Source organism: Halichoerus grypus, chromosome 13, assembly GCF_964656455.1.
Source record: "Halichoerus grypus chromosome 13, mHalGry1.hap1.1, whole genome shotgun sequence".
NCBI lineage: Eukaryota > Metazoa > Chordata > Mammalia > Carnivora > Phocidae > Halichoerus > Halichoerus grypus.
In genome coordinates, this window is record NC_135724.1 from 73,361,995 (window position 1) to 73,376,032 (window position 14,038).

General features: G+C 43.7%; 1 protein-coding gene across 4 annotated transcripts in view; it reads left to right on the forward strand.

Annotated features, from left to right (window-relative positions):
- The first annotated feature begins 466 nt into the window (after positions 1-466).
- THOC5 (THO complex subunit 5) overlaps positions 467-14,038 on the forward strand; it is a 37,148-nt gene continuing 23,576 nt past the window's right edge. For 2 of the 4 annotated variants that reach the window (XM_078060798.1, XM_078060799.1), the window contains exons 1-7: positions 467-530; positions 3,064-3,194; positions 7,798-7,941; positions 8,850-8,963; positions 9,105-9,202; positions 11,455-11,601; positions 13,018-13,132. In XM_078060798.1, the coding sequence (XP_077916924.1) occupies positions 3,099-3,194; positions 7,798-7,941; positions 8,850-8,963; positions 9,105-9,202; positions 11,455-11,601; positions 13,018-13,132 (714 nt within the window). In that variant the 5' untranslated portion in view covers positions 467-530; positions 3,064-3,098. Of the gene's footprint in view, positions 531-627; positions 702-1,459; positions 1,576-3,063; positions 3,195-7,797; positions 7,942-8,849; positions 8,964-9,104; positions 9,203-11,454; positions 11,602-13,017; positions 13,133-14,038 lie in introns of those variants that run through there. The other 2 variants (XM_078060800.1, XM_078060801.1) reach the window with 2 other exon arrangements.

Consider the following 14,038-nt stretch of genomic DNA (forward strand, 5'->3'; position numbering starts at 1 on the left):
AAGCGTAAGGGAATTAATGCCTTCCCTGACTTGCTGCCCTCACTAGTGTGGGATGTTTGGGTGAATAAGACAATGGTTAAATATAGAAGTTATGAAGGCAAATCCACAGGGGTTCGAATCTTGACACTACCACGCTCTCGTGTTATCTTGGGCATATGACACTCCTTCAACTATTAATAGAGCGCCTACTAGCTGCTGGACGTTGCTTTAGGCGCTGAGGAAAGAGTAAACGAGGCAAAGAATCGGCCCTTGCAGCCTCAGTTTCCTGGTTTTGGAGGGCAGCGTGAGGGTGTTGGCTGCTGGTTCTCGCCCTGACAACCCCAGAGCCGCGGCCGCTGCTCCCACGCCGCCCAATCACCACTTGCCCCACGCGCCCGCTGCCATGCCGGACCTCTGCGCTTCGCTTCCGGCCTCCGCGCCTCGCTTCCGGCCAGCCGCTCTTTCCTTCCGCTTCTCTATGGTATGCGGGAATACGTCTCCCCGCCGCCGGAAGTGGCTAGGTTGCCGCGACCGGTTCGGGGCTCGGAGCGGTGAGGAGGGCGCGGGGACAGCGGGGCAGGTCGGAGGGGCGGGGCTGGGCGCTCGGGGACCGAGGTGCAGACCTCCGGGAGGGCGTCCCCAGGCTGGGGGCCAACCCGAGTTCTCCGTGCTCACTCTCCGGGGTCCCCAGCCGCTCGGCGCCGCGCGCTCAGTCTCTTCAGGTGAAAATGATGTTGGCTGCAGCAGCGTCGGGCCCCACATGGTAGCCTCTAGGTGACGACGATGATGTCGATGTCGAAGGTGGTGGTAATAATAGCTCACATTTATTGTGTGCTTACGTGTGCCAGTGTGCCAGGCTGTCTTTACTGGGTTTCCGAAGTCAGGATTTCCCACATTTCAGCCTTTCGCGTCCCAACTTTGTGGGTTGTGCCCAATTTACTGTTTAAGACTTTGCTAAAGGTTTTTTTTTTTTTTTTTAAGATTTTATTTATTTATTTGACAGAGAGAGACACAGGGAGAAAAGGAACAGAAGCAGGGGAGTGGGGGAGGGAGAAGCAGGCTTCCCGTGGAGCAGGGAGCCTGATGCCGCTCGATCCCAGGACTCTGGGATCATGACCTGAGCCAAAGGCAGATGCTTAACAACTGAGCCACCCAGGCGCCCCTTTGCTAAAGGTTTTTAATCGAGTCACCTTTTACTTCTTAAACATAAATATTCTTTAAGAGGAAATTTTAAGTCTCTCCCCTGAATGGAGACTTGTCCTATGTAGAAGATAGTGATAAGAACTAATATATTTAACATGAAAACATTCTTAATTCTGGCTAGATTTCATTGTCTAAGGCTCTGAGACAGAGTCCTTTTGTTAACAAAGGAACATTGGTGTTCACAGATGTTAAAGACAAACTAGGGAAATGAGATGTTCTCCTTGAAGCAATCAGAAGTTTCTAAAAAGAATTGAAAGGGGATTAACTCTCTCCTTAGGTGTTCAGCATTATTTCAGATCATCCATGTACCATCTAAAGCCCCAGTCCTAGGTCATCTCCATCACCTTCACCAGCGGAGTGCCTCCTGTGTCAATGTCCACAGCAACCCCTGAGGTAGGGACTGTTACTCTCATTTGATCTGTGAGGAAGCAGGCCCAGAGAACAGTGAAGCAACTTGTCCCAGGATTCATAGCAGTAAAATAGTAGAGTGGAGACTGCAACTCAGGGCTTCTCTGACTCACTACCATGAGCTGTTAGTTCCTTCAGTAATTGTTGGTGACAGATTTGTTGTGGTGAGGGGGTAGTGCTGTCCTCCTCAGGGCTGTGGTGACAACCAGGAGAGGTAGCAGAGGGAGGATGCTTTGTGACTCGAGTCCCATGAAATGTAGGTTCTATTCTTTTAAATTTTAGGACCAACCAAAGAGTTGATGGCATTGCCAAGTGAGATGGTAGCAAGACACACTGGTGTCACAATAATGTAGTTGTCAAGAGCACTGATGTGGCATCAGATGGACCCAAGCTTTAGCATATTCTTTGTGACCTTCGGCACCTCATTCACCTTTCTGAACCTCAATGTTCTCATCCATAAAATGGTACTTGTTCGTATCTGGAAGGTTTCTTATAAGGATCTAGTGAGAACATACCCTTAAAGTGCTTAGATCAGGTCCAGCATGCAGTGATCAATCAATAATATTGGGAACGGGTATATATGCTAGGCTGAGTTTAGTCAGGGATGTGGTTGTGGTGCCTTTAAAGGAGGTGGAGCTGGAAAAGATGAGTTTTTTTTGGACAGGCTGAGGGTTGATTCCCCCCTTAGAGAGTGTGCTCACGGTGCGCGGGGTGGGGGGGTGGGGGCGCGGCAGAGCAGAGGGAGAGAGAATCTTGAGCAGGCTCCACACCTAACACAGAGCCCGATGCAGGGCTTGAACTCACAACCCTGAGATCAAGACCTGGCTGAGATCAAGAGTCAGCCGCTTAACCAATGAGCCACCCAGGCGCCTCATTCCCTCTTTTTATTTTTTTATTTTTAAAAAGATTTTATTCATTTGAGAGAGAGGGAGAGAGTACGAGCAGGGGGGAGAGGGAGAAGCAGTCTCCTCGCTGAGCGGGGAGCCCAACAAGGGGCTGGATCCCAGGACCCTGGGATCATGGGATCATGACCGGAGCCGAAGGCAGCGGCTTAACTGACTGGGACACCCAGGCACCCCTCCCCACTTTTACAGAGGATTAAAATGAGGCTTTAGAGGGTTGAGTGACATTTTTTTTGAGTTGACAAGGGTATAAGTGGCCAGAACTACTAGTTAGACTTCAGTATTCTGACTCCAGGAAAATCTCCCAATTCCAACTCTGAAAAATCTTTTTTTTTTTTTTTTTTTTTAAAGATTTTGTCTATTTGACAGAGAGAGACACAGCGAGAGAGGGAACACAAGCAGGGGGAGTGGGAGAGGGAGAAGCAGGCTCCCCACAGAACAGGGAGCCCCATGTGGGTCTCGATCCCAGGACGCTGGGATCATGACCTGAGCCGAAGGCTGACACTTAACCAACTGAACCACCCAGGCCCCCCAACTCTGAAAAATCTTAAAAGTTTCCTCCTCTTAACAGGTCTCTGCTTTTTCCTCCTGACCTCACCAAACAACATGTCATCAGAATCAAGCAAAAAACGGAAGCCCAAAGTGATCCGAAGTGATGGAGCTCCAGCTGAAGGGAAGCGTAACCGTTCTGACACAGAGCAGGTGAGATCAGCCAGGGCTGCCACATTGCTGAGAAATTACAGCTCGTGACCAAGCACCTAGCTGTGAGTTTGCAGCAGCTGAGGGTCACAGGGACAACCTCCCAGGTGTCCTCTGCTTGACCAGGTGCCTGGACTTCCCTTGGTTCTACAAACCTGAGTATTTACATCTGGTTTAGCTGCAGCATCCCAAGAACCAACAAGCCTATGTTAGACATAAATAGTGCCTGAACAGAGACTGCGTTCTAGTATGGTGTAGGTCTCCATTTTTCCTGATGGTCAGAAGAAGCCAGTATCTGCAGCATACCACCGGTGATTGGAGATGTGGCATCCCTGGTCTGCTACTGAGATAGTATCAGAACGACATCCCCACAGAATCTCTTCTGTGGCCTGAGAGCTCATGTGGTCAGCAGGTTCTTCCTTTTACTGTTTCTGTGTTCTTGAATCTGTCAAGCTAATTGATGACTTAATTGTTTTGATTGTTTGGTTACTTTATTTTTTATTTATTTATTTTTAAGATTTTATTTATTTATTTGAGAGAGAGCAAGCACAAATGAGGGGAGGGGCAGAGGGAGAGGGAGAAGCAGGCTCCCTGATGCAGGGCTCTGTCCCAGGACCCGGGGATCATGACCTGAGCTGAAGGCAGATGCTTAACTGACTGAGCTACCCAAGCACCCTACTTTTTTTTTTTTTTAAAGCTAGAATAGAGGGGTGCCTTGGTGGCTTAGTTGTTAAGCGTCTGCCTTCGGCTCAGGTCATGATCCCAGGGTCCTGGGATCGAGCCCTGCATTGGGCTCCCTGCTCTGTGGGAGGCCTCCTTCTCCCTCTCCCACTCCCCCTGCTTATGTTCCTGCTCTCGCCACCTCTCTCTGTCAAATAAATAAATAAAATCTTTAAAAAGAAAAAAAAAAAGCTACAATAGAGAAACATAAGAGCTTGAATTTAAGTAGAAAATGATGTTTTCCTCAGATTTAGGAAATCTAGATTAACAAAAACCTTACCCATTGCAGGCACTGGTTCTTTTTTTATTGGGATATAATTGACATATAACGTTATATTAATTTAAGGTGCACAACATTTGATATCTGTATATATTGTGAAACGATCACCACAAAAATCTAGTTAACATCCATCCCCGTGTGTAGTTAAAATTTTTATTTCCTCTGATAAGAACTTTTTTTTTTTAATTAAGTAGGCTCCACGCCTAGTATGGAACCTGACATGGGGCTTGAACTCACAACCCTGAGATAAAGACCTGAGTTGAAATCAAGAGTTGGACACTTAACTCACTGAGCCACTCAGGCACCCTTGTTATGATAATTTTTAAGACCTACTATCTTAGCGACTTTTAAATATGCAATGCAGTATTATTAACTATAGTGGACTCTCTCTTCAAGAAATGTGTTCCATTCACTCCAAAGGCTAAGTGACCAATTATGATATTTTAGCCTCTGCTAAAGCTTGATTTGACCATCTAAACACTCATCAGTAGGAATTTAGTTAAATGAATCCTGGTTCATCGATGTAGTGGATTATCACGTAGCCATTGTGATGGGTTTTTAAATTTATTGGGATGACACTTTTTTCAAAGAAATGGAACAAATAATCCTAAAATTTGTATGGAACCAGAAAAGACCCCGCATAGCCAGAGGAATGTTGAAAAAGAAAAGCAAAGCTGGCGGCATCACAATTCCGGACTTCCAGCTCTACTACAAAGCTGTCATCATCAAGACAGTATGGTACTGGCACAAAAACAGGCACATAGATCAATGGAACAGAATAGAGAGCCCAGAAATGGACCCTATATGGTCAACTATATGGTCAACTAATCTTTGACAAAGCAGGAAAGAATGTCCAATGGAAAAAAGACAGTCTCTTCAACAAATGGTATTGGGAAAATTGGACAACCACATGCAGAAGAATGAAACTGGACCATTTCCTTACACCACACACAAAAATAGACTCCAAATGGTTGAAAGACCTCAGTGTGAGACAGGAGTCCATCAAAATCCTAAAGGAGAACACAGGCAGCAACCTCTTTGACCTCAGCCGCAGCAACTTCTTCCTAGAAACATCGCCAAAGGCAAGGGAAGCAAGGGCAAAAATGAACTATTGGGACTTCATCAAGATAAAAAGCTTTTGCAAAGCAAAGGAAACAGTCAACAAAACCAAAAGACAACTGACAGAATGGGAGAAGATATTTGCAAATGACATATCAGATAAAGGGCTAGTATCCAAAATCTATAAAGAACTCATCAGACTCAACACCAAAAGAACAAAGAATCCAGTCAAGAAATGGGCAGAAGACATGAACAGACATTTTTCCAAAGAAGACATCCAAATGGCCAACAGACACATGAAAAAGTGTTCAGTATCGCTCGGCATCAGGGAAATCCAAATCAAAACCTCAATGAGATACCACCTCACACCAGTCAGAATGGCTAAAATTAACAAGTCAGGAAATGACAGATGTTGGCGGGGATGCAGAGAAAGGGGAACCCTCCTACACTGTTGGTGGGAATGCAAGCTGGTGCAGCCACTCTGGAAAACAGTGTGGAGGTTCCTCAAAAAGTTGAAAATAGAGCTACCATATGATCCAGCAATTGCACTACTGGGTATTTACCCCAAAGATACAAAAGTAGGGATCCGAAAGGGTACGTGCACCCCGATGTTTATAGCAGCAATGTCCACAATAGCCAAACTGTGGAAAGAGCCAAGATGTCCATCGACAGATGAATGGATAAAGAAGATGTGGTATATATTTACAATGGAATATTATGCAGCCATCAAAAGGAATGAGATCTTGCCATTTGCAACGATGTGGATGGAACTGGAGGGTATTATGCTGAGCGAAATAAGTCAAACAGAGAAAGACATGTATCATATGACCTCACTGATATGAGGAATTCTTAATCTCAGGAAACAAACTGAGGGTTGCTGGAGTGGGGGTTGGGCTGGGAGGGATGGGGTGACTGGGTGATGGACACTGGGGAGGGTATGTGCTCTGGTAAGCGCTGTGAATTGTGCAAGACTGTTGAATCTCAGATCTGTACCTCTGAAACAAATAATGCAATCTATGTTAAGAAAGAAAAAAAGAAGAAGAAGAATGTAGCAGGAGGGGAAGAATGAAGGGGGGGAAATTGGAGGGGGAGATGAACCATGAGAGACAATGGACTCTGAAAAACAAACTGAGGGTTCTAGAGGGGAGGGGGGTGGGAGGATGGGTTAGCCTGGTGATGGGTATTGAGGAGGGCACGTTCTGCATGGAGCACTGGGTGTTATGCACAAACAATGAATCATGGAACACTATATTTAAAACTAATGATGTAATGTATGGGGATTAACATAACAATAAAAAATTAAAAAAAAAATTGAGAGAAAGACGCAGAGATTTCCCAAATACCCCTTGCCCCCATGCATACATAGCCTTCCCCCTTATGAACATCACTCACCAAAATGGGACATTTTTTTTCGCCAAGGATGAACATATACTGACACATCACAATTATCCAAAGTCTGTAGTTTAACTTAACGAGTGAATGAGGGTTCAGTCGTGGTGGTGTACACTTCATGGGTTTGGACAAAAGTATAATAACATGTATCCATCATTATAATACTATACAGAGTATTTTCTCTGCTCTAAAAAATCCTCGTGCTCTGCCTTTTCATTCCTCCTACCACGCCCACCCCAGAACCATGGATCTTTTATTGTCTCCACAGTTTTGTCTTTTCCAGAACATCATACAGTTAAAATCATACAGTATGCAGCCTTCTCAGTTTGGCTTCTTTCACTTGTAATATGTATTTAAGGTTCTTCCATATCTTTTCATGGCTTCATAGCTCATTTCCTTTTAGCACTGAATAATATTCTATTCTCTGAATGTATCACAGTTGATGTATTCACTCACCTATTGAAGAACATGTTTATTGCTTCCAAGTTTGGGAAATTATGAATAAAGCTACTACAAACATAAAAAAAAAAAAATTTATTGGGATGAGAAATTGCAAAAATTAGCATGGACAGTATGATCCCATTTTGTTTAAAAATAAAACTTGTGTTTATCCACAGTATTAAAAATAGTTATTTCAGGATGGGAGGTGAGATTACAGGCAACTTTTCATTTTGTTTTTGATACTTTTATGTTCTGAGTCTCTGACACCAAGCATTCATTACTTTATAATTAGAAAGAAGAAAAGAGGGCGCCTGGGTGGCTCAGTTGGTTAGGCGGCTGCCTTCGGCTCAGGTCATGATCCTGGAGTCCCGGGATCGAGTCCCGCATCGGGCTCCCTGCTCGGCGGGGAGTCTGCTTCTCCCTCTGACCCTCCTCCCTCTCATGCTTTCTGTCTCTCATTCTCTCTCTCTCAAATAAATAAATAAAAAAAATCTTTAAAAATAAAAAAAATAAAAATAAAATAAAAAAAAAGAAAGAAGAAAAGAGGAATGAATTCTTTTCCGTTTTGAAAAGAAGAAAAACATTTGATTTGAGGACCAGATTTTTTAGAGACCTGATTTGGGGTTTCATTGTTACCGATTTCAGCCCAGTGTCCCTGGTCCCAACAGGGAGACTCTTATTCCCCACCCAAAGCCTGTATCCTTGCCTCCACAGGAAGGTAAATACTACAGTGAGGAGGCTGAAGTGGACCTGCGGGACCCTGGCAGAGACTATGAACTGTACAAGTACACATGCCAGGAGTTACAGAGGCTCATGGCTGAGATCCAGGACCTGAAGAGCAGAGGAGGCAAGGATGTGGTAAGGAGTGGGACTGGGATTGGGCAGACACGAACCTGGTGGGTTTGCATGGATGGACTTGTTTTGCACCCATCAGAGCCCTTCCTCATCTTGGTCTTCTGTCCTAGCCATGATCAGGTGGTTGGAGTCTGGGAGCTCCAGAGATGTGCCCATTAACCTATGGGAACATGTCATCACCACCCAACCACCAATTACAGTAACAAAAGTACAGGACAATTTTTCTCATAACTGTAATTTGATAATTCATCTAACTGATATTACATGCTAGGCATTTTGCTAGGTTTTGAGAAATGATGGTACGTGTAAATTCCTTTGTTGTTTTAAGGATGAACATGTACAAGTATGTCATAGAGACCAGAAATGAAATTATTAACTTTAAATGAATGAACCAGACTTTGGGACAAAGGAACTAAACAGTGACTAAAAACAAAACCTATATATTTCCAAGAATCTCACTTATTTGTGCTTATACTGTCCAATATTGTTATGATTATTACATTGTATTTTACTGTAGCCAAGCTTTACAGCTGTAATTCTGCCATTTTCATTTAAGTCATTCTGTAATGTTATTCACAGAGATCTAATTGTATGGCAGGGTGTTGCTATCGTTAGGATCTCTGTATACAGTACGTAGGGACAGATATTAATTGTGCATTGGCTGCACTTGCTCCATCTTCAATCCCTGTTACTTTAATCCAAGTAGAAATTGTTTTTTTGTTTTTTTTTTTGCCTGGGAACTGTAAGCATTTTCCTTATACAGTCATTCTTCCATTTCCCACTGACATGTCTCTTGGTTCTGAGCTCCTTCCAGTATTTGTTTTTGGTTGTGGTTGGGGATGGGTGAGGGGCTGAAGGAAGCTGAGCCAGCACCTGTTGACAAGATCTTCACCGGTTTTCTTTGCCTGCAGGCAGTTGAGATAGAAGATCGGAGGATCCAGAGCTGTGTGCATTTCATGACTCTAAAGAAGCTTAATCGATTAGCCCACATCAGGTTGAAGAAAGGAAGAGATCAGACCCATGAGGTAGAAATTGAGAAGTTTAATCCTCTTCTCCAACTCTTCCGCACATTCCCTTCTTAATCCCCTTTACCTCTTCCCTGCGTTTGCTTCTGCTCTGTCTGACCTGACTTGCCCCACTTACCTCTGACCTTGTCCTCCTTTCAGGCCAAGCAGAAAGTAGACGCCTATCACCTGCAGCTGCAGAACCTGTTGTATGAGGTGATGCACCTGCAGAAAGAGATCACCAAATGTCTGGAGTTTAAGTGAGTTTTGGAGAACAGCCTTTGGCAAAATAGTGTGTTGCTGACTGCTTTTTCCTACATAGTTCAGTGTGAGTTAGGCTCCTAAAAAAAAAAAAATCAGATGGGCTTGGAGACTGCAGGATCTGGGACGAAGGTGAATAGATCACTTTGAGTGGGAGAATTGGAAACAGTGTTTTCAGGCTACACAAAGAACCTCAGAAGCCTGTCTGACTTCTTTAAATTTTGAGCTCTGCACCTGGTCAAAAGCAGTTTTTCTCTAGCAAGGGCCTTTACATTACCAGTTTGATTCCTGGGCACCTTGCATGGGAGCAATTCCCTTCCAGTCAAATCTTTTTAACCTTTTGGCCCAGTTTTTCCTCTCTAAAGTTGCAGCCATTCATTTTTACAACTGGATTTTATTCTTTGGAAGCTGAACTTCTTGCCACTTAGCTGCCTTTGGGTGAACAAACTGTAGTTTTTCAGTGTCCATCTTAAAATGTAATGCCTCTTAGCAAATCCAAGCTGAGAGATGAGAAGGAAGAAAGAAGTAGACAGAGGAAGAGAAGGGAATGTATTCTTGCTTGGTAAGACCTACTTGTGCAGGCTGAGAAGAGGGAGGTGTTTTGTTGTTGTTTGGTTTTTGGTTTTGTTTTTTGTTTTATTTTGTTTTTGAGAGAGATTGAGAGAGAGGGGCGCCTGGGTGGCTTAGTCGGTTAAGCAGCTGCCTTCGGCTCAGGTCATGGTCCCAGAGTCCTGGGATCGAGCCCCGAGTCGGGCTCCCTGCTCAGCGGAGAGCCTGCTTCTCCCTTTCCCTCTGCCTGCTGCTCTGCCTACTCGTGCTCTCTCTGTCTGTCAAATAAATAAATAAAATCTTAAAAAAAGAGAGAACACGCACGAGTCGGGGGGTGGGGGGAGGAGCAGAGGAAGAGGGAGAAACAGACTCTCTGCTGATCAAGGAGCCCGATGCGGAACTTGATTCCAGGACCTTGAGATCATGACCCGAGCTGAAGGAAGATGCTTAGCTGTTTGAGCCACCCAGGCCCCCGAGGCAGGTTTTATTTGTAATAAACTTGGGATGAGAGGGGCATATCAGTCATTGAGTCTGGTGTATTTTTGATAATTATGCTGATTTTTGAGAGGTATCTTTATCTGCTTTACAAATTCATCATGTCATAATAGTTAAATACTAATAGAGGTGAGATCTGTATCAGGTTTGTACCTGAGTTAATAGTATTGTGTCATTGTCAGTTTCCTGGTTTTGACAATGTACTATGTGTAGATACTATCACTGGAGGAACCCAGGGGAAGGATACACAGAGGAAATAAACTCTAAGTACTATTTCTGAAAGTTCCTGTGTATCTTAAACTACTTAAAAATAAAAAGGTATTAAAAACAAAAGAAGTGATGCCCCAAGCTATAACCATTACTCAGATGAAAGCTGACAAATGCAGAATACAATAGAACCCTGGCCTTTGGAGAGGCGGGTGACCACTCTTGGCCCTGGTCAGACAGCCTGGATTCAAATCCCAGCTCTGCCACTCACTAGCTGTGTGACCTTGGGCAAGTTCCTCAACTGTGGAAGTCTCCATCTCATTTGAGATATGGAGATAGAAATCCCCATTTGGTGAGTTATCGTGAGAAATAAGTGAGGTGAGGCTGGCATACAGTAGGCGCTTAATACCTGGTAGCTGCTGTTATTACCATCATTTGTCCACAACTTGTGCACTACTATGTTAACACAGGAAAAAGAATCGGGTTTCTTTTCTTAGGAGTCACTATGTATTCAACAGATGAAGCCTCTAGATCATTATGCTGGCTTTTCCCCATCCCATGCTCATGCAGTTAATATTTTGAAGTTCCGTGCAGACCGTTACTTTTTTTTCCTGTTTCCAATTCTTGGTTTCAACCTGGCAGCCTAGGTCTAGACTGTAGTGTTTTTATTGACTTTTTCAGTTACCTCTTTTGCTAAGCTTGGAGACATCTGTAAATTTGAGACATCTGTAAATTTGAAAAGCATCCCTTCCAGGTCTTCAGCTAATTCATGGATAAAAAGGTTGGATACCATCGATAAGGATCCTATGGTATGTCACCAACTACCTCTCTTCAAAATGAAACATTTACTAATGAGCATTTGCTGAGAAGACTGGATTCCAGGTTCCTGGGTAGTTGTAGAGCAGGGCTAAGTAAGCAACATGGAGGGATCTGTGGGCCCACTTAATCCACGGTTTGGGATCCTGAGAACAGCAACTTGACATCTAGTTTTTCCCTGTAGGTCAAAGCATGAAGAAATTGATCTGGTCAGTTTAGAGGAATTTTATAAGGAGGCTCCTCCAGATATTAGCAAGGCTGAAGTCACCATGGGAGACCCTCACCAGCAAACCCTTGCACGTCTGGACTGGGAGCTGGAACAGCGGAAAAGGTTGTGTATCTTTCCTGACCTTGTTAGCCTATGCAGACACAGACCTTTAACCATGAGGACAGTGCTTTGTCGTGCACGACCCACAATCATACAGCAAAGTTCTGGAACCAGTAGAATGGTTTAAGACCAAATCCCATTTTGTGATTAATTCACACCTGATAATTCAAACTTGACCAACAGCATTATGGGTGGGGCTGGAATTGCTTATGGCTGTTGAAAGAAAATTGGAGTAACTTTTTCTTTAAAATTTTAACACCTGAGATCTAAATACCTTTTGAATTGTAAATTTAATTTTTTTCTTTTGCTTTTTCCTCTGCCTCTAAGACTGTCCCTGTGGTACTTTAAAGGTTTGCAGACATTATTTTAGAAGGTTCTGCACGGCATTCCTGTGTATAGACAAATTACAATTCACATAATCTTTCCTCTATTGGATTGGACTTTTAGTTATCACTTTTTTGCTATCATATTTTATGCTTCAAGGAGCACCTTTACGTATAAAAATTTCCCATACTAATAAAGATCTTTTATTTATTAATTGTAAGTAGAACATCTATACTGTGTAATTTAATCTAGGTCTTTTTAAGGGGGTAGTGTATTTTTCATACTGGATCTTTCATGGCTGCATCCCTTTCGTTATAGTGACTTTCTTCCCCATATTGGTACGTTTTCGTACCAATTCTAGGGCTTTTGGTTGACACATTTGCTCTGTTTTCCACTGGAGAAGCAGGTGTTTTTATTCCTTTTTTTTTTTTTCCTGTTATAGAATGTATTCTATGCCTTCGGTCCATGTTACGAATTTAATAAGCACTAAGTGTGGTGCTTATGGAATTGGTGTCAGGTTGTTAACAGATGGGGCTGGCCCGTCACCCCCCTGTCCAGTACATGGCTTGCCTTGGCACAGGCTAAGCCATGAGTGTTGTATTCCTGTGGTCCAGAATCCATCACCACCTGTCCCACTCAGGCCAGTCTGTGGGCCTCATTTGGGTACTATAGTTGCTAGATCCACATGTTTGTGAAAGTTTTGGTTCTAGACCTTAGAGGTAAGAAAGGGAACAGGAAATGACACAGATATTCCCTAGTGGTTAATGAGCAGAGCCTCTGGAGCCAGACAGGCATGGATTCAAAGCCCAGCTCTGTACTTGCTTTTAGCTGGATGACCTTGGGCAAGTTACCTACCTCCTTAAGCCTTCATTTCTTCTTTTGGGGAAAAGAAGATTCCCTATCTTCCAGGATTTTTATAAGCATTAAATGCAATAATGCTTATAAAGAGTTCTCCAAGTGCTTGACACATAGTAAGTACTAGGTAAACATTAGTTAATCATGACTGCTGTCATTAGGTGGATTGTGACAGTCAGTAGGTGTGTTGGGAGATCTCTGAGGAGCTTCGAGTGACAGTGGTCTGTCCTTTCCCAATAGGCTGGCAGAGAAGTACCGGGAGTGCCTGTCCAACAAGGAGAAGATCCTTAAGGAGATTGAGGTGAAGAAGGAGTACCTAAGCAGCCTCCAGCCTCGCCTCAATAGCATCATGCAGGTGAGACTCTCCCCCATATACTCCCCAACATTGGCCTTTTGCTTTGCCTTCAGCACCCAGTGAGACCTTGCTGACCTGAGGCCTCCAGCAGCCATGTATCCCTTTGGGTTTTGCCAGGTGTGTTACACTAGTGGGTGTCAGAGCCCAGTGCAAGGATTGTCCTGTTAGCAGTTTCTACCCAGCCAGTACGGTAAGGTTGTGTACTGGGTGGAAGAGATGCTGCCCAGTGGGCTCAGGAACATAGACACACATTTACCTGGGATGTTTTCTTTTTCTCCCAGAGCTTCTTCCAGGTAAAATACTTTTGCAAACTCTAGGTTTAATTTACTCCCAGAATGGTTTCCACCAGCCCCACAGCCTCCAGACATCTAAGCCTGCTTCTGTGGATGTCTGTTAGACTCCCTGACTGCACCTTGGGGGCAGATGTTCAGCAGATGTACTCTCTCTGAAGAGAACTTCACTAGTATTTGAAAGCTGTTAGGTACCTTCAGAGGAAAAGTCCCCACTTTACAATGTAATGTAAATGTAATGTCTTTCTGTGTAGGTGACCTGATTTTTATTTGTGAGGCCAGATTTGCTCTAAATCCTTATGGTTTTGTTTTTTTTTTAAGGCTTTGTGTTTTGTTTTTTTTTAAGTAAACACTATGCCCAACATGGGGCATGAACTCAAGACCCCAAGACCAAGAGTCACATGCTCTACCAGCTGAGCCAACCAGGCAGCCCTCTAAATTCTCATAGTTTTATGTAGTAGAGTAAATGGTTAACATGGAGGAACTTTGCAAAAGGACCCTAGAGAAATAAAAAATTCCCTTTTCTAGGATTTGGCAAGATCTACATTTCCTCCCTTCAACTCTAGGCATAGAATTAGAATTGTTAACAAATATTCTCAGTAGCACTTCATAATAG